We start from the raw sequence: 23,990 nt of genomic DNA, 5'->3' as shown, positions 1-23,990 counted from the left end.
AGCTTCATCTTAGGTGGCAGAGCTGGATCCGTGCCCCTCTCACAGAGCCCCCATCGGAGCATGCAGGGTGCAAAGGCAGGGAGGGCTGCACTGCATCAGGCACACTGCTGCCCAGCAGCCTTTGGCAGGGATTGTGGAGGTTTGTGAAGTGCCTGGGCTGCTGCAGGCAAGGGGCAGTGCTGAGAGACCACCCCAAAATGGGAACAGCCATGTGGTTGTTCTCTGAAGGACCACAGCAGCCCTCAGAGGACCTGGAGTTGGCTTGTTTCACTGGGCCATGCCTCCCCTGAGCTGCCCCATGGAGAGACAACTGGAGCCTGTCTCTGTAGACATCACCCAGTGGCGTGTTCCTGATAGTGGGCAGCTGCTGCCATCGGGGTAGAGTTATGTGATAGATGATTTATGTTCCCCCCTAACTCAGTGTCTTGCCAGAGACACAGGGGCAGGGAGTAGTGTGATGGGGAGTACCTCTGCAGTCTGCAAACTCCAGGGACAATTTGGGTTTTCATGGTGGCGGGTCTGAACTAGTCAACAAAACTTAAAGGGAAAAAATATGAGCCCCATTCCCAAGACTGTTCTTCCAGTCCCAGAACTGAGGAGAGCAGATGCTCCTGCCCGTGGATCCTAACTCCTTCTCGGCTCATTTGGCCTTACAACCAAATACGATATTCTGTGCATTTAAGAATTCAGTGCACTTAAGAAACATTTGTTCTATGTGGCAGCGTTCTCATGGTAGTGCACTCTGGGTATTGTAGATACCCACTGGCAATGGTCTACAGCAATCTGTCAAATGAGAGCATTGTTAGGATTCCCTGTGAATGAAGAAGCCACTCACATCTGTACTTCAGGGTTGGGACCAAGTTTCTTTCCCAGGATTACTGCTTTAAAAAGAGATTGTTGGTTTTAGGAATGGCTCTGAGTTGTGAAACTTGTACCAGGACTTCTTGCACCCAGGATTGAATTATAGAATCACTTAGGTTGGGAAGGACCTTTCAGATCATTAAATCCAACCATTAGCTTAACACTGCCAAGTCCACGTGTCTTTTAAATACCTCCAGGGATGGTGACTCAACCACTTCCCTGGGCAGCCTGTTCCAATGCTTGACAACCATTTCAGTGGAGAAATTTTTCCTAATATCCAACCTAAACCTCCCTTGGTGCAACCTGAAGCCATTTCCTCTTGTGCTGTCACTTGTAACTTGGGAGAAGAGACCAAGCCCCACCTGGCTACACCCGCCTTTCAGGTAGTTGTAGGAAGCGATAAGGTCTCCCCTCCTTTTGTCCAGGCTGAACAACCCCAGTTCCCTCAGCCGCTCCTCGCAGGACTTGTGGTCTTTTTAACTTGTTGAGGTTCTGTTTGGTCTGTCATCTTTTTCTTAAAAAGAAACTACTCTATCTGAGAAGCAGTTGGTGGATGTACTTCAGGACTCTTGTTCTGTGGGGCAATTCCACACGGGTGGGGATTGTGAACCCTTGCATGCTTTTGCGTGGGGCTCCCATGAGATCACGTAGCTGGTACAGGACCAGTAAATTCTTTCCCCTCCCAGACTCCCGCAGCACATCAGTCAGTTTGAGGAAGCAAGAGAGGGGAGTGGGGGCCCAGAAGGAAAATACTGTGCTTGAGTGAGCATGTAGAAAAGGACAGATCCTGATAACCTTGTGTGCCTGCTGATCCCACTAGCAGGCTGGAGCGCTTACTCAGAACCCTTGGAGAGGACCATCCGATACAAGGCCACCAAAAAGATCATGGCTTATCAGCACGTTGCCCAGCGCTATGTGCGTTTGGAGCTGTTCCTGGGAAGTTGTTTTCATAGAGCCAAATAGGGTCATTTGCATGTTGCACATTACACGGGGTTTGGGCTTTTCCTCTTCCTCTTAACTCTGTTGGGCACCGTTGTACGTGTGTCTGTAAGGGAAGTAGCGTTCTCAGTCAGTGCCCAAATTTGTGTAACTTCCCCTGGGCAGTGGCTCCCAGAAATGCACCCCCCTCTCCGCCAGCCCTGCTGGGGAAGGGGAAGGGCAGAGGCTGCTCTGTGGGGGGACCTCCGCGAGGAACTTCCCCTGTGTTTGTTCTCCTCCCTGGTTCCTCCTGCATGAGATGATCTGAGTCCTCGCGCTCCCCTTGTCATGGGATGTTCACCAGATGGGAGTTTCTGCAACAGGGGATGCTCATGTCCACTCAGGAGGAGCCATGGGCTTCCTGTGAAATCCCCCTGTGAAATAACACACACCCTATCCAAATTACTACTCATGTGTCCAGCATGCCCCGGCCTCTCCTCAGCCCTGCCACTGGGAGACTTTAGGGGGCAGTCAGAAGGTGTCTTTGGTGCTGGGGGAAACCAGAGCCAGACCCCACTGTCCCTGCCTGCCGGGGGGCAGCACAGGGAGCCGATGCCCCTTTCGCTCCCCTCTGTTGGGAGCTGTACCTCCTGCTGAAGTACGCGGGGAGAGGAGGAAAGTGAGCCATGTTTCTGCCCCTAGTACCCTGCCTGCATCCATGCCACTGCATCCCAAGCCTTGGTCCAAGTGCAGGTGGTGGTAGTTAACACCCAGCTGAGACCCAGCAACTTGCCAAGTTGGTCCTTCTCTGAAGCTGCTCCAAGCCTGCCCTACCCTCTTCTGCAGGATGGAGCCCAAACTGACACTCAGGATTCGTTTGGTTTCATTAAGGTTTGACCTACCAGGAACTCATTATCTGTAAAGCAGTTGTGGATGTGTCCTAAACGTTTGTTTAGATCGTCTTTCTCACAGTGTGCTGAATAATTTCTGAGCTGGAAGAGCGGCCAGAGCCTCTGCCTGGGAACCAGGCGAGCTACCCCCTCTTGGTGTTTTTTGTTTTGTTTCCTGCGTTGTTTTGTTGGGCTCCGGTCCTACAGTGAATTTCACTGACATCAGTAAAACGCTGACGGCTTCCCCCCAGGTGGAGCTCAGCAGGAGCAGGGCTCTTTGGAGATGAAAGCATATCTGATAGCGTGAAAGACATCTTTTCAGAGGTCACTGAAACGCGGTCCCTTATCCCAAAGCCTCCATTTGCCCTAGACACTATTATTGCAAGTGCAATAGGTGAATTTAGGTTCTAGCAGTATGAGAGAATGTACCGGTTAATACAAAGAACTTTAGAAACTGCCCTTCGTTTCTCTGATGTCACTTTAATCCGTTGAGTGTACAGAGATTAAAAGATATTTGATGAACATACTAAACACTCATTGCACATTTCTCTTCCAGTATCCAGCTGACCTCAAATCCTGAATGAAAAGAATTTGCATTTGTTTCTAAAAGTGTCTCATTTTGTGAATCAAAATGTCAACACATTTGCAAATGGTCCCACATGAGATGTTTCTATCTCTTGGAGTTTAAATTGCTGGATCAATTTCCCATTAATACTAAGGGTGTTTAAAGGACAAATTCTCTGCCTACTGCAGTGAAAATTTACCCCGAGGTATGACATTTCACCTGCCACTGAGTGTAAGATTGTTGAATATAATGGACTGGAATAGCTAGATTTGCACATGCTGGTAACAAAAGCGGGTGAGCAGCGGATCCCATTACAGAAAACCTTTCCCCTTTTTTTTTTTTCACCCCTCCTTTTTCAGCCATCCAAACTTGCATGCTCTTCATGATTTGTATTACTGCACTATTCAGAAGCCCGTGCCTGAATTTGGGCACCTTTATCTACCATAGGAGTGGATAAAGAGCTGAAGAGCTTCCACTCAAAAGGGCATGAACAAATGGGAGCACCAGGGTACATCCAAGGTCTTGTAGCTGAGCAGCAGCCACAAAGCCCGGCTCCAGCTTCACCGGTTCCTGCGCTGGACCACAGAGCTATGAGCCCCATCACATGCTCTTCTGGTTGCAGCTATGCCGACTGACGGGGCTTTGCCACAGCTTGTCTCTGCTCCTCAGCATGTCTCTGTCCTGAGTTAGAAGAAAGAAGGAGGACAGTTGGCAAGCCTGGACCCCCTCCTCCTCAAATGAAATACGGGGGCAACTGGAAAGAGCTATCAGCATGCTAAAGCGGACAGTATAGCTGCAAATAATTTGAACCCAGGGGCATGGTAAACCTGAGCCTGCACTAAGGCGTGTTTACCCAAGGAAGTGCCAACATAACCTAGGAGAACATACCATAAAATTGCACCACACTGTCCCTCCCTTGCGCTATCATGGAAAACAGATGCCAGGATAGAAAAACACCAGGAGCTGAATAAAAAAGCTTCAAGTGTCAGAGAGTCCTGCTCAGCCCTACCTTCTGCTGCAGGCCATCTCTGCTTCCCAGCATTCCCTGGTCTCTTGCCAATTCCCATCAACAGCTGTGGTTTGTGGTTGTAATGCTCAGCATTTGTCTCCTCTTTCTCCTAGCAGACCTGCATCAAAGCTAGATGTGCAGCATGTAGCAGTTTGGGAGTCCCAGAACTGGCCTCCAAGCACGAAATCAAATCCTTCTTTACTCCTTTATCTTCCCCAAGGTCTGAGACACCGCAAGTGTGGGTTTGTAAGTCTTCTGGGCCCTTCTGATGGAGTTTGTGAGAAAAGGTTATAACAAAGAGCTTTGTAACACATTGTTTTGTTTCTTTTAAAGAACAAGAAAGTGCCGGTAGTAAATCCAAAGTTGGATTGACAGCCCAGAAGCAGCCTAGTTACTGGTTTTAGCAGATAAAGCATTCACTCTACCATGCTTATTCCCAGTTTCTGTGTGTATGTATTACTGCGGAGACTGCAGTTTGAGTAGGAGTGGCTCCAAGATGTAAGTGCGTGCCTGTTAGGAATCGCGCTCCTTGTTTCAGGAGGCCCCAGAAGTTCATTAGATGTTTAATAGCTTCCAGTCACTGCTGTGCTGGATGGACCTGAACTGGTGACCGAGAGGGGAAAGGTTCTCTCGCACATTTACAAACCCTGAGGCATCTGTTCCCCAGACACAGATTTGTCTAATTTCCCTAAACCACTGATGACCTGCCCTGAAATGATACTCTTATTCCCTTAGGAAATCTCTTGGGTTGATATCAAGTAGATAGTTATTTTTGGGTTCTTTCCCAGAGAGAGTGCACTGTATTGCTCTGAACCCTCCACACCAAATAAATACATCATCAGATTGTAGTAAAGGTCCAAAAAGCTTTATTGAAGGGGAAACAGATTATTAATAATTAAGGGTGGTTCACTGTATTGTTTTTGAGCCAAGTAAAGCTAATAGAGTTTTTTTATAGCAGAGATAAAAGTGTAGAATATGGAGACTGAATTGATTGCAACATTTAATGGCCGCATAAAAGTCAATTAATGAATTGCAATGGTTAACTCTGCATTAAAGTGAAGCATGCAGCTCACAAGCAATGTATTAAGCATTTTTAGAGACTACAAAAAGCAAACAGTCAAAAAAAAAAAAAACATACCCAAACCCCTTATTAACTAGTAAATGCCTATATTATTTTCTTTCCTGAGATGGAAACTCACATGACCATGTTTTTAATTCATTTATCGCAGAGCTCTGAGTGCATGTATGTGCGTGTGCGCTTTTCCCTTAGAACCTTTCAGGATTAAATAAAGCCTTTACATGAAGTCGATCAGTGATTAATTCTAACAACATTCTCTCAGGGCTGCCTGCGATTTCTCGTGGCAGGGAGGACGGTAGCGCAGAGAGAACAGGCTTCGACAGATGCCTTTGTAAGAAAGGTTCTAAACGAGGAGAGTTCCAAACTGCTATGTGTTTCAACTGCCCCATGTTGTTTATTATCTACCCAATTACAGTTTCCTAATTTAAAAGTATATTTTCTATTTCTCTGCACTAACAGAAGAATGTAACATTGAAAAGAGAAGACAGAATCATTGGGTGGAATAGCTGTACTTCTGGAGGATGAGGAAGGTTTTAAAATGTTCGGCACCGAACAAATTATTGCAGAATAAACCTGCAGCCATTCCTTCTCACCAACGGTCATTATATTGCAATGTCGTCCCTTTGCAGCCTTCCCCAAACCATCCATTTCTTTGGAAACCTTTGTCCAAGCCTCAGTCTGACACAAAGTCTTTTCCTGCACTGCAGTCTCCTACACCACCTTATTTAATGGGAGCCTTTCAGTCTTCCAGTGGGGACACATGCCCCCTCTTTGCCATCTGGCCACATTCAGGTCCTCCGAGTGCAGTCCCCTCTGCGCTAACCCCAAGTATGTCACGCTCATCTGCAAAACCTTTCACGAGCTCAAGGCCAGAGTCTGTCATCCGAACGGTAGTGTGTTATGCCTTAGGACAGAGGTGACCCCATTAAAACCATTTAGAAGCGTGTGTACTTGGACTGTCTCGCTGCGCTTATGTTTCTCTCTGCTCCCGTGTGGTTCCCCAGGCCCTTTCACATCCCTGCTTAAGCTGGTCGTCTTTGAGCAAACCACAGAAATGTTACATTCACTACATCTGCCGCTACCATCCTTTTAAAGTAAAATTCAACAGATAAAAAAATTAAGATTTAACTAATAATGGGAACATAAGGGGAGCCTGAAGAAGCAGGTACCATTTGCCTGTTCTTGGAAGAGAAGATATAATTTAAAAATATAGAGTTCTGTGAACAGTGTAACTAATGAAGCCTAATTTTCTCCTGATTTGGGTTCTGTGCGTTCTGCATTTCCCACTGGAGCTTTCTCGGTGCAAAACCTCCAGGTTCTCCCTGTTCCCAGCTCTCCTCTCCTCTGCCATGCTCCCAGTGCCTCTGCTGCAGCTCCCCCCCACCCCCACAAGTCTCTCTCTTGCATCTTGCCAGCTGGGCAAGAGATGGTGTGCAGGTTATGCATGCTGGTTAGTGTCCAGCATTGTAAACCAGATTTCCAGGGGAAAGCGGGCTCTATGTCCTGGGCCAGGGAGAACTGCTACCTGGCACAGGCCAAGGGCTCACAGGCAAGCTAGAGCCTGCTCTGAATGATCAGCCTACAGGGGAGCAGGCAGTGGAGATGCTGAACTGCTTCGGCTTTTGTACTCAGATTAGATGGTTTAAGACTAGCGTGGTGACTGCTGCAGGACATTGCATTTTGCCACGTGGAGACACCTCACTACAGTGGTAGAAAACCAATGCGTACAACTGATACCAGTATTTGTGTTTTCCTCTCGTCTTTGACTTAGGCTGGGAGCTGCTCAGAGCAGGAATTGCCCCAGTGTTTCTGTGAAGCACGATACAAATCTTGCCAACTTAGTTTTTTATGTATGAAGTTATTGAAGTTTGACATTATCACTTTAGGCACTTAGAAATTATCAGAATGGGAGGTACCACTGACAGGCTACCTAGTCTTCTTAGCATCATACAAGAAGTCCAAGGTCAAAAACATGGTCTGAGCTTCTCTGAGGTACAGCTTAGGACCTCACAAGAGAAGATTATTTTGCTTCTTTCCGCTTTTTAGCTTGTTCACTGTCTGAGATAGGAATCATTTAGAATATGGATTATTATTAAAGAGTATATGACCATATATTAAAAAAAACCAAAACAACACTGGCTTGTGATGCATTCCTGTAGAGGCAGCATGGTCACGGTGGGAAGCTGCTTGTTCTAGTCCTACCATTAATATAATACACACCTAAGCTCTGACTCCAGGAACCCAGATGTCTCAACTGGGACTGTATCCAGGTTGGTGTAAATAAGCACAGAATGTTTCCCAGCTCATGCATGGGGTTTATCAGCTGGACATAAAAAATACTATCTTTTAATCAGTCGAGTAAGCTCAGAATAAGTTTAAGTAATTGCAATGTGTAATGTCAGCTTCGCTCCTTTTTCTTGCTAACTGAATATTAAACAGCTGCATCTGGTGCTAGATTTAGTCCTAGGTGCCATATTCACGTGCAGGAAAAAGGATGAGAAAGGCGTCTGGCGTGCAGTGTTTCAGTTGCTCAGCAAAGGAAGTGTCTAAGTGCACGCCTAAATGCGCTGTTTTATGGCAGCCTTCATCTGCACCCAGTCTGTCCCTCGCAGATTACAGCATGGGGAAAAGTCCTGCCTTTCCATTTCCTCTGCTAGCAAACTCTTCTTTGCAGTTAGAGAGACGTTTGCTTACGCAGTAAGGGCTCTGTTTCTGTCCTTCTAGCTACCCAGGCTTCTTAAAATGATCACTCCCAAAGACTTCACTTTGGAAACCAAATATACCTACCATGCGGGTGATGGGTGACTGGGAATTTCTTAGCCCACAGAAAAAAAGTGCTACATACACCCTTCATATGTGGTCGCTGGATGGTCTACAAGAAAATGTGTGTTCTGATGGGGAAGGGTTTCTTCAAAGTTCTTTACATTCAGCAATGGGGTGCACTAAAATTATTGTAATATCTGCTGCTCTTTGGAGCATATTGATGGAATTGCATGAAGGTAACAGTATAATGGGATACAGCAGATGACTCTATCATAACAGTGTTATTTTAAAGAGGTAGATATAGTTGGTGAGCCAACAGCTAAATCATAGTCTTATTTTTCTCATTATTCAATAGCTTCAACATCACTTAGATCACAAAGAAAGATGAATTTGGTTGGTTTATAGTTGTTCAAGTGAATGTTGCAAAACGAGCGCAAGTTTTGATCAGCTAAACTGAATTCTGGTTTTCGGATGGGAACAAACGGCCAGGTTCTTTCAAACCGAACTAGTAGCGCAAGGACAGAACAGTGGCGCCAGTGACGCTGCAGCCCTGTGGGGTGTTGAGTACCCTTGCCTCACCGTCGTCCCACCAGAGACTGAGGAACACATCCTATGGGATGCAGCCCCAGGGCTCGGCTTGTCCTTGCTCATGTCTCACCCAGCGATGCCTAACACTGCTGTTCTGTGAAGTCCGTGTTTGTTCACTGAATTTTGAAATTGTCCCCTGAGACTGACACTCTCCAGAGCCCTTCCCTGAGGTGCTTTAATTAACTTACCTATTCCCCCACTGAAAGATTGCAATATCCCCTGTGATCTGAAGAGGAAACTAAGTACCGCCGTAGCAAAGGAAACAGCTGAGACAAAGTGAAATGGTCTCTTGACAATGTCCCTTGGCAACACCTAGACACAGCCCAAAAATCACTTATGAGCCGAATGCTATTATGAGGGTTTCTAATAAATGAATTAGGCACTTTGGGGAAAAAAAGGAAAAAAATAAGCAATAAACAAAAATCCTCCAATGATTGCATCTCTACAAATGATGTGATCAAAGTAAAATACCAGTCTCATGCTCCTGAGGTAGGCAGAATTCTCAATGAAATCGATGAATATTTGTTTGCATCAAGGCAGCACAATTGCATTTGCTCAAAAAAAAAAAACCAAACCCAAAACAAACAAAAAAAAATTGGGTTCTCTTCCAGAGAGTAATGAAACAGTCTAGCCCTCTTAAATATTGCCTGCCCTCTTCTCTGAAACATTGATTCTGTCCATTAACTGGAAAACTATCACGCTGCTGATTGATCTGAATCATTTTTGGGGGGGAGGGAAGAGCTTGTGAGAATGAGAAAGTTCCAGTTCAGATATATGGTTTATTCTCCTACTGTGGTCCTGGTGGTTTAGTTTTGTAAACTGTCTTGGCTGAGGGCTAATGGGGGGTGAAGCGAAACTCCTGCCACTCTGCATTGCCCCCCGATTCTGCAGCCTCCCCTGACTTAGTGAAGCCCTTACTGAAATGCACCAGCTGCTACCCGGAGTAAGTAAATCCAGTGACACTGAGGAGCTTTGGGCAAGAAAGGTGCCTTTCATAGGAGCAGAGGTGATGACCCAGCACCTGCTGAAACGATGGCAGCTTTTCCGCGACACTGAGGCAACCTCTGCCGAGGAATAGCTGTATCTTGGGCTTTTCCTCACCCGAGTGCCATGAATTCGGAAGCACAGCCTGTGGCCATGACCTCCTGAATTTGGGAATGCTGGATTATTTCGCTCGCTTAGCAGGCAGCTCACCTCTTTGCTAGCAGCATAGGTTTTACCGCTGCAGTTGCTCAAAGTACTTCTCAGTGCTGTGGCGTCCACACTGTGGTTGCTGAAGAAATTCTGTATTTCACAAACTTTAATACGCGGTTTAAAGATCTCGGTGTCTAATACCATGTGCTGCTCTATTCTGTAACAGGTCTACTACTCTAATTTATCTTTCTGTTTTCCAGTAGCGATAAAATATGATTAAAATAGCTGTAGTTCCTCTTTCCACCTTCCCTTATGCTTACTGGTCTACAGTCTTCTTTCTAATGCAGGCTTAACACCTGCCATTTTCTCTTTATTCCTCTTTTTGCTTCCCCATCTCATACGGGCGAGCTGTACTGTTGAGGAAAGGCAGCAAAATGTGAAAACAAAAGAGCTTTATATTGTAAAACCACCATTATCTTTGATCACCCTCCAACACTGAACCCTCCTGCGTCATTTGACTTGGAAGAAGCGTTCCGTAATGGAAAGCGTGCTGCATCTATTAGCAGTGGCTCCCCATGTGAAGCGGCCATGCCGGTCGTTTGCAGGGAGCAATTGCATCAACAGATGAGCGAACTCGAAAATAATCTCAGACTTTGTAGTGGCAGAAGAGGAGATGACTAATGTAATTAGTCACGTGAAGTGACTGGGGCACGGCACGAGGAGACGGCAGACTTTCACCAGGTCTCTCAGAGTAAAAGAATGAACTTATGGAACACCTCAGTTTCCCCTCTGGCCACCTAAATATCAAAATGACCTTTTTTAGGGGGGAGGGGAAAAGGAATTTTGAGATTGCGAGTGCCTGTCTCCATGCAAGTATAAAACATTGTAATTGTTTGGCATTATGGTATCTGGAAGCACTTCAGGCATCCTTGTAAGCATCCAGGGATTTGACCTTGGCTTTTTGTTTTGTCTGCGCTTTTGGAAATTTATGTAGATCATTCGTATTTTGTTGCAACTGTTTATATTTCTGAAGAGCTGTATTTATATCAGAGGATTTGTACTATTGAAAATGAAAGCCCTAAAGGGCACTGTAGTGTGAATGTGACTGCCTCTGCAATCCCTCATCTCCTAGCCGTGCTCTCGAGAAGGTGGAGAAATCTGGAAGGGGGAGGGCAAAGCCTGCTCTTAGCTTTATCCGAACTGAAAGGTGCCGTGAACCACAACAGTGGAACAAGGGATCTCTGCAAAGCTGCCTGTCTTTCCCGTTCTTGAAATGTTGCTGTAAGAAATCTCCTCTCTTTAGAAATTAAAAAAAATATATTTAAATAAATCTTTGGGTGTAGGATGCTTACTTTCTATTTTCATCCATGTAATGGAAAAGTTGGTGGTGTCCTCCCCCCCAAGACAAACAAGGCTGTTGTCAGTGGAGAGTGCGCCCCATTGTCCCCATGAAGTACAAATGGGAGAGGATGAGGATGACTCCCTTTCCTCCTTTTGACTTTCTCCCCTAGGCTACCATTAAGCTTAAAAGTAGCCCAAGTACTCTAACTGTGCATGGCACCTAAGGGCGGGTTTGCTTCTGTGGTTTTATTTACCTGTCTGGCCATCTAGATATAAAATAAAGTCATCTTTTGTCACTGGTATATATGCACATGTATACAGTAGGTATACATCCAATAGTACATTTGGAGCTTAATAATCTTTGCTCTATGAAAATGCTGTGACCTGTTTTCTTTCCTTGGTGTCAGCTATACCTACCTGGTACCAATATTCCTACTAACAAAACAATCCACAGGCATTTAGCAGCCTAAGAGCAGTTCTGTTCTGTTACCACGCCTTTATTTTATGACACTAGCTGGCAAATATAATCTCTAATTTTGTTTTCTGTCTTTATCGCAGTAATAATCTGGTAAAATAATTTTCTATTCAGAAGAAGCAATTAAGAAATTAAACGTGAAGGCAGAACTAATAGAAAATTGGTGGGTTTTTTAGTCATGCAGCATTTTCCAGAGTGTTCCATAATTTTTTATGCTTCGATTATTATGTGGGATGTGGATGTCTTAGTACGCAGCTGCTGTGAAAGCACCGGTGATGCTCTAGGTCTGGGCGTTCTTACTTCTGCTTCTGAGAGACGAGAGATCCAGATCCCTGGTACCTTACAATTTTGGAAAGCCCTAAAGAGTAAATATTATTATAAACCTGCTTATGGTTTCAGTAGGAAATTTTCCTTGTCTCACCCCAAGCAGTTTATAATGTTATGAACATCAAAGATCGTTGATCCCCGAGGCTGGTTGTGTGGTTTCCTTAGCTCTGTGTAACAGGACCAAGTTCTGTAGTACGGAGGTGAGAGCCCCCAGGTTTGTCTTAAGCCCACACGAGTAATTCAGTAAACTCAGAGCGCAATTCTGCTTCCCTGGAATTCAGTTCAGTGGGACCTGGATCACTTCCTGCCTGGCACACGGACTTTCAAAAGCCTGCAACTTCGGAGAAGGAGATGTGGTAGTGACCTGCCATCATCTCAGGTTCATCAATCTACAGTTCAAGATTTGTATCTCCTAGTTGCAAAAAATCCTTTCCGCAGCAGAAGTGAGAAGTCATGTCAGGCACTGAAGTTTAGCCAACCCACTTACACAAATCAAGCACAGGCAGAACTGGGACTTCTTCTGCCATTCTGCCCAAGCTGCTTTTGTGAAGACCTCGTTTTGTATCTTCTTGGACATCTCCCCTATTTGCTCCAATCTACACAAACCTCTGGGAGCCTCCCAGGCTTTCCTGAGCATCCCCCTTCCCTCCCGAGCTGAGGGCAGCAGACTGTTTGGTACGTGGTGTTCCAGCCCTGCTCTTGCCTGGATGTCACCCAAGGACCAAAACTAAAATGTGGTGGCTTCCCTTGAGTTCACCAAGCAGGTTTTGCAGCTGAACTAGATTCGCAAATGGCTTCTTTTATATACCCGGATATTCTTTTTATCTAGAATACTTTAAAGTTATTAGTGTAGTGAATCCATATATCTTGAATCCTACCACGTTACAAGAGGAACTAAGTTCATCACTTTAAGTCAACGTATATACAGGTATGAAAATAAAAAGAAGAGAAATATGTTGACATATAAATAAAACTCTGAGGTCCTTTCCATTTTCATTCTTTGTCTCAAAGTGGCTTTGGGGGAACTTGGTATTCACTAATATTTGTCAGGGATCAAGCTGGTGTTTGGCCTCTGAAGAGAAAGCAGGAGAAGTGGTCATACTTTCAGTTGGTTGCTTTACCTCTTTCAGATTGAATAATCACTTTTGCCAATGGTAACGCTCTACAGCTTGAGGCTGTGAGGAGTTCTGGTTTGGCTGTATCTGTATGGTCCTGCCCGGCTACTGTCCCACACGGTCTGTGAGCCCTCCTCAGGCAACCCCCCGCCACGGGGTGCCAGCCACCCCTCGGCTGCAGAAGAACCGTTCCACAGGAGGGCCAGGCGAGACCTCATGGCGAAACATTGAAAATCGCTGCCTAGATTCCAGGTTACTTTAAGAACAAAACAAGCAGAACTTTTAACGTTTTCTTTCTCTGTATATGTATAATTTTACAAAAGAAGCCAGCCCCAAACAGAGTTATTTGTGCTATCCCTCAGCTTTGGCAAATGTCTCCATTCCAGGAGTTCAGGGTGTGCGAAGGGGCAGCGTCATGATGCCAAAATCTGGGAGTTACGATACAGGTGAGGAAGAGGTGAAACTGTCATCAATAGGGCGTGCACGCGGAGAGGAAAATAAATAGTAAAGTCTATGAGATGCCCTTAAAATATCATTTGGTGTTTCTTAACACATTTTGCATATCTCGTACACATTCGGGGGGATGGTGAGCTGCCCCGGCTGCCAGAGCAGCAGGACGTGCTTCCCACCGGGGGCTCTGGCAGCACAGGGCTCACCAAGGGATGCAACTTCCCTTTTTTTTTTTTTTTTTTTTTAAATTTTGCTTGGATCTTACAACATGATCCACCTGGAAAGAGATTTATGGGTGACTTTCAGCCAGCCCTGCTTTCCGCAAAGAAGGAGCGTCATTTTCTTTCCCATGGCGGCTTTGCCAAGAGCAAACATTTAAAAACCCTGAACCAGGCCTTAAAAAAAAAAATATATATACACATATATAAAAATCACACAACTGGCTTAAACAGCGACCCATAATGGTATGTTAGTGGGTTTATTGAATTAGTAAGGAAGGCTGGGGAGGCGGCAGAAAAATGGCCGCCCCCTCCCCGGCCGCCCCTTTAAGTAGCCTCACCCCCTCGCCATCTCACTCGCCCGCTCGCCCGCCCGCCCGCCTCTGTTTCGCTCCCCCGCCCCTGCCTGAGACACTGGGAGTCGAAGCAGGTGCATGCGCAGTGCGCTGGCAGCCCGGCGCGCTTGCGCAGTCACCTGCCGGCCGCCCCCCCGCCGGTACATCCGGGTCACCACACGCCCGCCCGCACGGCCGGTTCCCCCGCCTCCCCCCTCCCCCGGCGCGGGCGGCTCCGGCGCTGTCGCCATCCGCGCCCTCCCCTGCCGGGGTCCGGCCGCGCTGCTGCTGTCCCTGCCTCCGGCCCAGCGGGGGGAGCCGGCCGGCGGCTCCGGCTCCCGCTCCCGTCCGCATCGCCCTCCGCGGGGCTGCTCGGTGAGTGTCAGCTGCGGGGGGGCCGGGCGGGGTCCACTCAGTGCCGGCGGCGCGACCCCCCTTCCCCCGCCCCGTTCCCCCCGGGGCCCGGCCTGCCCCTGAGGGGACGGGGCTCCGCCGCCCCGGCTCCCATCTGTTGCTCTCCCCGGGCCGAGCCTCCCCTCAGCCCTCCGCAACTTCTCCGCCCTCCCCGTCCCCCCGCGGCGCCCGGCGGGGTGAGGAGCGGGCTGCCCGCCGCCTTGGGGCCGGGGGAGAAGCGGCGGCCGCTGCCTCCCTCGCCTGGGCGAACCACGCCGATTGCCTGGGACCTGCCCTCTGCTAAACACCCTCCTCCGGGTTTCCCCCGCTTCCCCTCACGGCGGCCGGCCGGAGGCGGAGGATCCGGTTTGCTCCCCCGGTGCAAGTGCAGGCGACTGCCCCGGCCACCGCGGCTCCACCGGCTTGTGGTGGTGGCCCGAGGAACGCGTCCCCCCTCCGCCGGGCTGCAGCCGGCCTCCCGTGGGGCAGCCCCGAGCCCCCGGCCCCGGCGGCATGCAGGTGGTGGTTGGGGACGGGGGAGAGTCGGAGTGACAGTGTTAATGGTTAACCGGGGGGAGGGAACCTCCCGAAGGGACATCTGTGGTCCTTCAGACTGCAGCGAGTTAAGCAGAATACACAGATCGCTGCAAATTTGGCGTAGTTAGGGTGTATCCCGCAGTTTTGTGAGCTGTAGCTGTGATGCTGGGACTGTGATTCCAGGTGGGGTTCAGCAGCTGTAACGGGAGGGTGTTGTTTCTAACCTATTCATTAGGTAGCTGATAAAAATCAAATTTTAATTGGATTTTAATTCTCTCCTGTGCAATTCAAGAATAAGGACGCGTGCAACTCAGTTCTATTTTCTTGCTTTTTAATCTGGTATCATATCTTACGTGGTAATAAAATACAAGAAGTTTCTTCGCAGAAACATTTCAGATATCAGAGAAAACAAGAGAGTGTGTGTTATGAAGCTTCTTGAAGGGTTTTTCTTTTTTCTTTTCCTGTTACATTGCATCAGCATCCTGGATCCAAATGTCAGTGGCAGTATGACAGCTGTCTTTCTGCTGTGGTAGTGGAGTCGTACGAACATTTAGAATCTGTCATTCTGCATTTCTGATAACGTAGTGTGGAAGTGCAAGTGTTGATTAGCATGTATATTAATCCTCACACCAGTAAAACGTTGTCTAGATTGATTGAATAATCCGTGTTTTCCCCTGTTACTATTCTATTCTTATAAACTGCAAAGTCTGTTTTGTTCAAACTTTTTTTTCCTACTTACACAGACAGTTTTCTTTCTTCGTGCTCTGACTGCTTGGACTTTAAATATACTTGTCAATTAATTTTGTATAGTAGGTTCTGGCAGATAGGGGTATTGGACAGGAGACACTTAGTAATTAACCTGAGGCTGCTACTGTCAAGGTTGGAATCTGAGTCCAAACATAGAAGGTTCCACCTGACAGATGTCTTTGCTTAGCAAGGTATGTTGTTAGACTTCGCAAAACATACCTTCAGTTCTGTGTGGCAAGTTTAACAGTGAAAACCTAAACTGTGTGAATAAGATACTGCTCTTTGAAATAGGAATGATTTTTGTCTGGCATACAGAGTACTCCACTGTTGAAACAGAAGTAGAAGAGTGGATAGCTTTTTATCCAAGTCAAACTGTCAGCTTTCGTATTGCATACATTACCTGTCAGAGAGTAGGGGCCATAGGGAGAAGTGATCCCAGAATCTGTTTTAAAATATCACTGTTAAGAAGTACCATGGCTGAATGAAAGTAAGGAATGAATTTGATCTGTTTGTTACACAACTTCCATTTGTCATCAGGTGCTCTAGATTTTCTTCATTGTTTGGAATTTAGCTGGGGCCACCTGAGGTGAGGATTATTGAAGAGATTGTCTTTGAAATTCTCTGCCTCTTCATATAAAACCTTTCCTGCAAGAACCTCATTGACTGTGGAAACATGATGTTAGCTGGTTCTGTTCTTGCATACATAACTGTCCTGACCCCTTATCTGAGTTTTGCGGGAGTCTTAGTGTTTGGATAAAGAGCAGAAGGAAATTATTTTTTATTGTATCTTAGCAGAACGATTAATTTTGGAATTAATTGAATGCGAGAGCTAAAATGGTTTAAGGACAGTTATGTGGGGAGCTTAATTCAAGGTGTCTGTCACCAGACTTTTAATGGTGGTTACTATACACCTGGAAAGAGACAGAAGGGTAGGAAATATTTGTATTGCTAACTGCTGACTTAGTGAGTAATACAGGAACAGAAATTGGCTCTGTCATTTGGAAAAGCATATGTAGGGGCCACTTTGGATTTGTGTAGCTGCTTAAGCATGGTAAAAGTAAATGCAGTTTTTTTCCTCTTGCTGTGTATCTAGAATAGAGATACACAAACAGCCTGCAGTACTTCTTTTTCTTTTGTTGTTGCCTGCCAGCTGGGGCATAGATGGAACTAATGCATACCCTGTAGTAGAGACAGGCAAAATTAAACGTTACGTGCAAGAAGTCAGATTTGGTTTTTAAGCAGTCATGTTTGCTTGTGTGTGTTGTTTCTGTGTTTTGGTTGTTTTCTGGTTTGGGTTTGTTTGTTTGTTTTTGTTTTTGGTTTTTTTTTTAAGAAATGGTGCTACTGTAAGTCAAGGTTACCACCTTTGCCTGTTCTTCTGAAAAGCTTGCTTTTTTATAATTACACTGAGAGTTTTATTCATTGATGTCGATTGGCTTAAGTTGAGAAGAATGACTCCTGTCTCTCAAGGTAATATTAACTACCCTAAAGTATATTATAAATCAATTTTGTGAGACTTACTCATAGTAAAAAATGTTTGAAAATACATCTTCAAAGCCAAAATATTTTGAGTGTTGTCAAATTGCATCTCATGGACTATCAGCTGTCAAGCAAATGTGCTACAGGCTCCCAAGTGAATACACGTGCTGAATCCACACAAGGTTTGAATGTCAGTGCTAACTCCTGTACTTAGTACCAGGATGCAGAGAGTCGTCCTGGTAGTCATTTTGGTCCAACTGAGTCCCTCCAAGTCTATCATTGTGGCTTCAGAGGTGATGAGAGCAAGGGGACTGGGGATATGAAGGAAGCTGTGCTTGGATTGGAAAGAGTTAAGTGCTGGGGAACATGAAGCATCGGCACTGCTTACTAGCTGTGGCACCTGAAATACATGCATCAATTAGACAGGGAAAGATTTATTTCAAATAATTCTCCAGCTGTAAATGATGGCCAGTTGTATACACCTTTTGACATCTCTTCTACTCCCATTCATTTGCATGTATCAAGAACAGTTTTAAATAAATGGATGGTCCTCTTGCATACCTTGTAAGTCTTCCTTTAATATTAATCTATGGACATAAACTCTTTACTTAAGTGTATTAGTATTTTCTTCCCCGTGATTGTGGAAAATTTAACGTCTCTACCCAATGTGGAGAACTCTACTTTTCATGTGTATGAAGACAGGGGCTTATCTGATTGCCTTTAATTTCAGGATCTCTTCTAAATTCACCTCAATTTTCTCCCCTTCTGTGATTCAGGAATGTTCTCTCGAGTACCACAAGTTGGCTGCCGCAGCTGGCAGAGCGTTTCAAACTGTCTAAAATTTGCTGAGAGTAATAGGCTCATATAGGCGCTGTTCTACATTTGCAATTCCAGTGCTTACTGGAGGTATATGCACTGCCATTATATAAACAGCAGAGCTTAACAAAACCCAAAACCAAACAATGATCAGTTTTAGAACTGACTAGGTAAAGCTGAAAGTATTTTTAGTTACAGTACTCTCTCCTGTGTTCCCCGTCTCCTGTGGTTTTAATTGCATTTTCCTTTTTAGTAACGGCATTTTATCTTCTCTGTCATGTGAAAGCCTGATGCACAGAAAATACGTTCACTGTGGGAATAGTGAAACTGGTTACAGACAGCATATTGAAAGGTGAAGTAAAATGGTGCATTCTTTTGCCTTTCACTCATGATAATTTGAATTTCAAGGTAGTTGTAAGACAGTCGTAGATGTGAGTTAAAGGCTGACAATGTCTTAGCTTGTATGTGGCTTATGAACTCTTGCATCTGTTGTTACAGCCTTTGTCATCTGGTTATACTACCGTCTTCAGGTGAAATGTGTAGTGATTTATTTCTGGTTAATTCTGGAAATGTTAAATACTGTCCATGAAATTGATTTGTAAAAGGACTTTTGGTACCAGACTTCTTTCTGAGTGTTCTTTTACATTAGTTTTCAGCACCCACAGAAACAATTTTTACATTTCTAGTACATAGACAAGTATTGGCTAGTTTGTGTGTATCAGGAAGGATGGTTGTTTGCCTTATTTGCAAAAGCCTAAAGTTCTAGTATTTCATTTGGGGAAATACTAAACCAAACCCGGTATTCTTTTTACTACACAGAATTGTTATGGGCCTGTACGAAAAATTGGACATGAAGTATCTCTATACTTATGTACAATCTTCAAGTGTATAAAACTAGTTTCCTCTAATAATGTTTGTATGGGAAGGTTTATTTTTATTCTTTTACTCCTGTTCAGTGGAAAAGCTCTATGGTTTGTGGTCTTGTTTACTAAGTGTTTGGCTGATTCACTGGTTTATATCTACAGCACTTGGAATTCCCAGGTGGTCCCTGTGCAAATAGTATAATTGGGTCTGGGACAGCTTAGCTTGTGAGATTGAGAGCGTTCGGTTTGGTGTAGCTGTAGCTACAGAAATAGCATGCCTTGCAAAACAGCCCTTCCGTCTGCCACCCACACCAAAACCTAAAGCTTGATCCTGTAGGCAGTTAATACCTCTGTCTGGAAGGCTGATTCCCATCAGCAAGCGCTTTACCTGAATCGGTGACCACCAGGCAAAAAAAGTTTTGTGTCAGTAATCACTTTATAAGTAAGAAAGCGCAGCAGAGCACTGTCCCAGATACATTTTTAAAAGCACTTTTTACTTCAGGCTGCGGGGCGTAACCGTTCCCGGTGGCAGGAGGCTGTTCTGTGAGCAAATTCTATTTAACTGGCACAGTTCAAAAGACTTAAATTCAGCCATGAGGCAATTCTGGTTCTCCTTCAGTACTAGATGATTAAATTAAATGGAGTGTTAGTGTGAGTAACTTTTTCTGGTGTGCTATGCAAGGTAATAGATGAGTTCCTAGGAGCCCTAGTTGTAAATTAGCTGACTGGAAAGCCCTGTTTCTGTGACTAGTGGCTCTAGCAGTTGTATAACTTCAAAAGTTAGATCTAATTGTGTATGCTTCCAGTCAGGTGTGGCACTGGATGATGGCTGCTTCTCTTTTTTATTGTAGCAGTCTTGAGGGTAGCATCCTCACACGGGAAGGGAATTCTTGTGTTTTTGTGTTGTACAGCAAAGGTGTTTGTTCTGTCTTTTGAAGCACAAATCAGTTTGACCTTTCTACTGAAAAAAAATAAATGTAGTTTTCTGAATTCTAGCACTGCTAGTCTGGAAGAAAAAAGCTGTAAGAATAAGAAATTGATTCATAGCTCTCGTTTTTTAAAAACAAAGCCTTCCTGTTTAGTGCCCCTGAAAGTGAAACTTCTCAGGTGACGTGCATTCTGGGCATGAAAGGGCAGTTCATTTCTTTTTGTTATATTTGCACCTTTTATGTGCTGAGGCATACGGTTATATCCTTCCTATTTAAGAAGGAACAGAACTGTTCCTTCTTAATGTGGAAGTGAAATATGTAACCACCAGAATGCATGAAGTTTCATCTCAAAGATAAAATTGCTGACCTTTTATATCAATGAAGATCATACAGACAAGGCAGAGTGTTATGTAAGGCTTGCTTCTGGATAGCAGTTAATTGATTTAGAGTTGAGATTTCCTGCTTGTGTTTAGAAGTCTTATGTGGAGAGATGTGGGTTTGTCAGCTGAACAGGCAATTGAATTGTAATGACAGTTTTGAAGCTTTTTTTGCCCTGGTACTTCTTGTAGAAGGTCACTTGCTGCATGTTCCCATGTATAACTGGCTCGTCGTATTCTCCCAAATGCTAAAACAGTACTTCAGATGCTTTATCTGTTCCTGCCTTTGCATCTCGGAGTTCAGAGATGAATTAATTTCTTAGCAGTAGTAACAGAATAACAGGACCTAGTTGATATCTCCTAGCTTGAAGTTCAGGGGATGCTCTTACAAGAGCTTTTAACTAGTCTAACAAAAGACAAGTTGTTTTCTTATCTTTTCTGAAGTTTCTGGTTTTAGCCACATTCAAACTTGTTATGGAGAAACTCTCAGTTGTTCTGTAACTGTGACTTCTTAATAAACACTGGGTAGAATCATGTTCCCTGTGGGGAACTTCCTGTAGGTGGGACTGGCAGTAAAGTCTGGTAAATAGCAGTGTAAGTAAGAGACTATTGATTAAGACCTAATACTTTGAGCAAATAATGTTCTATAATATTGATGTTAATATTGTGTCAGATTTTCAAAAGAATTTCAGTCAAACTACTTCAGTAGCTGCCAAAAGTGAGACTTGGGAACAGATGTTGTAACTGTAGTCTTAAAATTTTTTGACAGCTCTTCAAATAGCTCTGGTGTGTCTCAGCTTTACAGCGGAGTGTTTTTGCAGGGCTAATGCCTCTTGCTTTGCTTCTCTCTCTGTCCCTAGTCCAGAATGGGCCTCAGTTTGACCCCATTTCAGTCCTATGAAAACTCATGCTCTAATAAACATGTATCCAGCCAGGCGGCATGGGAGAAAAAACAGGTTTGGATGGAAATGACAGCTGAGGTGAGGAGCGATGGTAATTAACTAGGAGGAGGAGCAGCTTACTTTGAGCTGAAAGCAGGGAACAATATTAATTAGAATCTGGGACTGAGTTGGGGACAAGTTGTTAAAAAACTATCAGAGCGGTTGGGAGCCTGTTGGCTGTGTGGAGAGTATCGGTCAGGTACTGAGGGAGCATGTCGGAATGGTGCTGCCTCTCACCCAGCATCTCGGCGACATCAAGGGAAATGGGGTCTTGCTGGACAAAGAAAATATGGGGGAGAGAGCTGACAGGGGAGAAGGCTGGACAGAAGTAAGAGCAGAAGCTGGGATTTTGTAAAGAAGGCAGACAGGGCGGTTGCACAAGGAAGTTGGGATGGTAAAAGTAGAGTCAGAAAAACCGTAAGGAAGGGACTAGAGTGAAATAAAACATTCTGAGTTTTGTCCGTTGCCATTAGTAGCCATCATGTCTTCACTGCTGTAGCTTAATGTGTATCTCTAAGTGGTGGAAATGGGTGTCATGAGCAAATGGTTCTGATTCTGGTGATATGCCATGTAGCTATGAGGATGGAGTGTCTGGGCTTATTTCCTAGTTAAGAGTTTATACTTGTTTTTTTCTGTTAGGCTGCGAAGCAGTGCTTAGAAGTAAAGAAACTGCAGAAAGAAAACAGCCTTGAATATTTAATTGTATATGCCGTTTCTTCCATTAGGACCCTTGCTTTATCCTCAGGAAGAAGTGGCTGGTGCTAGTTTAATGAATAGGTACTTGGTAATTTGTCTTTGTTGCCTAATACCTTACCATGCTCTTGCTAGATTGCTCCAGAGATGCAATTAATTTCCTCTTGGATAGTCTGGTACTGCTTTCTGTGCAGCTATTTGTTATCAGAATGGTCTGGTGAGACGAGGAAATGGTTTGCTTCCTATTTTACACATGAGGAGCAAAGGCATGAAGAAGAGAAGTTCAGCTAGTTTTGCATAGTTAGAAATGACTGGAACCTGAGTCTTTTTAGACTAGTTTACATATTGCAGCCACATCCCCATTGAACTTGCTGCTTTTTTCTTACTATTGCTCCATTTTAATACTATATTTTAACTTCACAGTTGTTTCTTATGTGGGTTTGCAGTCTCTTTGGACGTGTAGCTACCATAACTGAATTGGAGAACATGGCAATACTCAAGGTCGTTCTGTTTATCACGGCATTTCATTTTTGTTAAAAAGGCAAAGTTATTTCTGGTTTCTTCTTGTATAAATATGTTACTTGTTCAGAGAAATGAGGAAGGATTAATTCTGGCACTGTGCGACTCTCAAGAACTCATACTCTGCTATTAGTAACGCCCGCAAACTTTTGGTATTGATGTAGATGGTGTTTCCTGCATTCCTTAGCTGTGCTGCATTCACACAGCTTTAAGGCCAAACTAAAAGGGCCAAACTGCCACATGTTGTAAAAAGACACCTATTTTTAGTGTTTAAATCTTATTCATAAGTCGAAGGGGTGGTGCAGCTTTATTAGCGGAATTGTGGGCAATGAATTCCTTTCTCTCCGTTATGGTGAAGGAAGAAGGAATGAGCTGATTTTTATTTTTCAGTTGGGACTCTCTCAAGTGTCCACATTGCTCTGATTAGCCATTTCATTTGACTGGTAGTTCTGTCCTGCTGTAGCCACTGGAAGGGAGGAACCATAAGCTCTTTCTGTTTTGTGGAGCCTTGTGGCTTCTCAAGTTTCTCTTCTAAAGAGAAACCATTTCAACCACTCTAAGAAGTATAAAGCTGCTGTTTCTTCTGTCATTGGAAGGAGGGGTAAAAAGCCTTTGCTACTCCATTGGATTTTTTTTTTTGAGGGTTTCTTTTTTTAATCCTCTTACTAGCTCATCACTCAAAGTTTTTCTTGGGACCTTCTGTTCAAGAGATACCATGAATGAGGCATGTGCTGGTTAGAAAACTGTATAGTATTTAAAAAAAGAAAAGAGTGTTTACTCCTGGGTAAAGAAAAGAACGGCAGCCTCTGCTGATGGAGCTGTGGTTTTTTGCCTTTTCTTGCCAGGCCTACTGTGCTGGCTTATGTTCAGTTAATATTTGGCTGATCAACTGTGCAGCTAGCAGCACTAGGAACACTTTTGCTCTAGATTAAATTTGGTGGAAACTTGCTTTCTCTTGGAAGCTTTGCATTCATTGGTAGCAAATCTCTTTTCGGGTCTTAAGGTAGAAATTTTTCTCCCGTGCTAGGGAGGGGGAATGATCACAGGAGTGCTTTCAATCTGAAAAGCCAGTCTGTAATCTGGGTTCCTTAGAAGTACAGCTGGCTTCTGATGTGGTACTGGGTATGTGACAAACACTGCTGTTCAAGCTTGAGGAACTCGCACATGGAAAAGGACACATAAACAAAGATTTTAAACAGCGAGAGCCTCAGGTGCTGTTTTCTGGCCTTATGTAGGCTTTTTATGTGTTTAGTTATGTGATCTGCCAGCTCTGCCCACCTTTACTTTGGTGGGTGGATTTATGCAATTAAAGTATCTTCAGTTCAAGTAAGAATTGTAGTGACACTTCATAAAAGAACATGAAGTGCAACATGCTGAAGCATAGTTACGTGTGGGTGAGTCAGGAGTAGCAGCACTAAAAAAAAAAAAGGAAGTACAGTCATGATAAAACTTTGTTTAAAAAGGAGAAAAAAAAAAAAAACAAACAAAAAACCAACAACCAAACACCAGCAAACCAACAACCATCTGTCTCCAGAGGATGGGAATGCAATACGGTGATATAGTTTGTATCTTATAATTGCTCTCTGTGTGTATAGATTTTATATGCGTTTGTGTATATATCCATAAAAA

At 44.5% G+C, this 23,990-nt stretch overlaps 1 protein-coding gene across 1 annotated transcript in view; it reads left to right on the top strand.

The window, feature by feature from the left end:
• The first annotated feature begins 14,166 nt into the window (after positions 1–14,166).
• CYRIB (CYFIP related Rac1 interactor B) overlaps positions 14,167–23,990 on the top strand; it is a 76,869-nt gene continuing 67,045 nt past the window's right edge. Inside the window, 2 exon segments of the mRNA XM_074577824.1 lie at positions 14,167–14,218; positions 14,221–14,442. Of these exon segments, the coding sequence (XP_074433925.1) occupies positions 14,167–14,218; positions 14,221–14,442 (274 nt within the window).

This window comes from Larus michahellis, chromosome 2 (genome assembly GCF_964199755.1).
Source record: "Larus michahellis chromosome 2, bLarMic1.1, whole genome shotgun sequence".
NCBI classification, from domain to species: domain Eukaryota; kingdom Metazoa; phylum Chordata; class Aves; order Charadriiformes; family Laridae; genus Larus; species Larus michahellis.
Note: the sequence above shows the minus strand (reverse complement) of the source record. Positions and strands in the feature narration are given on the sequence as shown.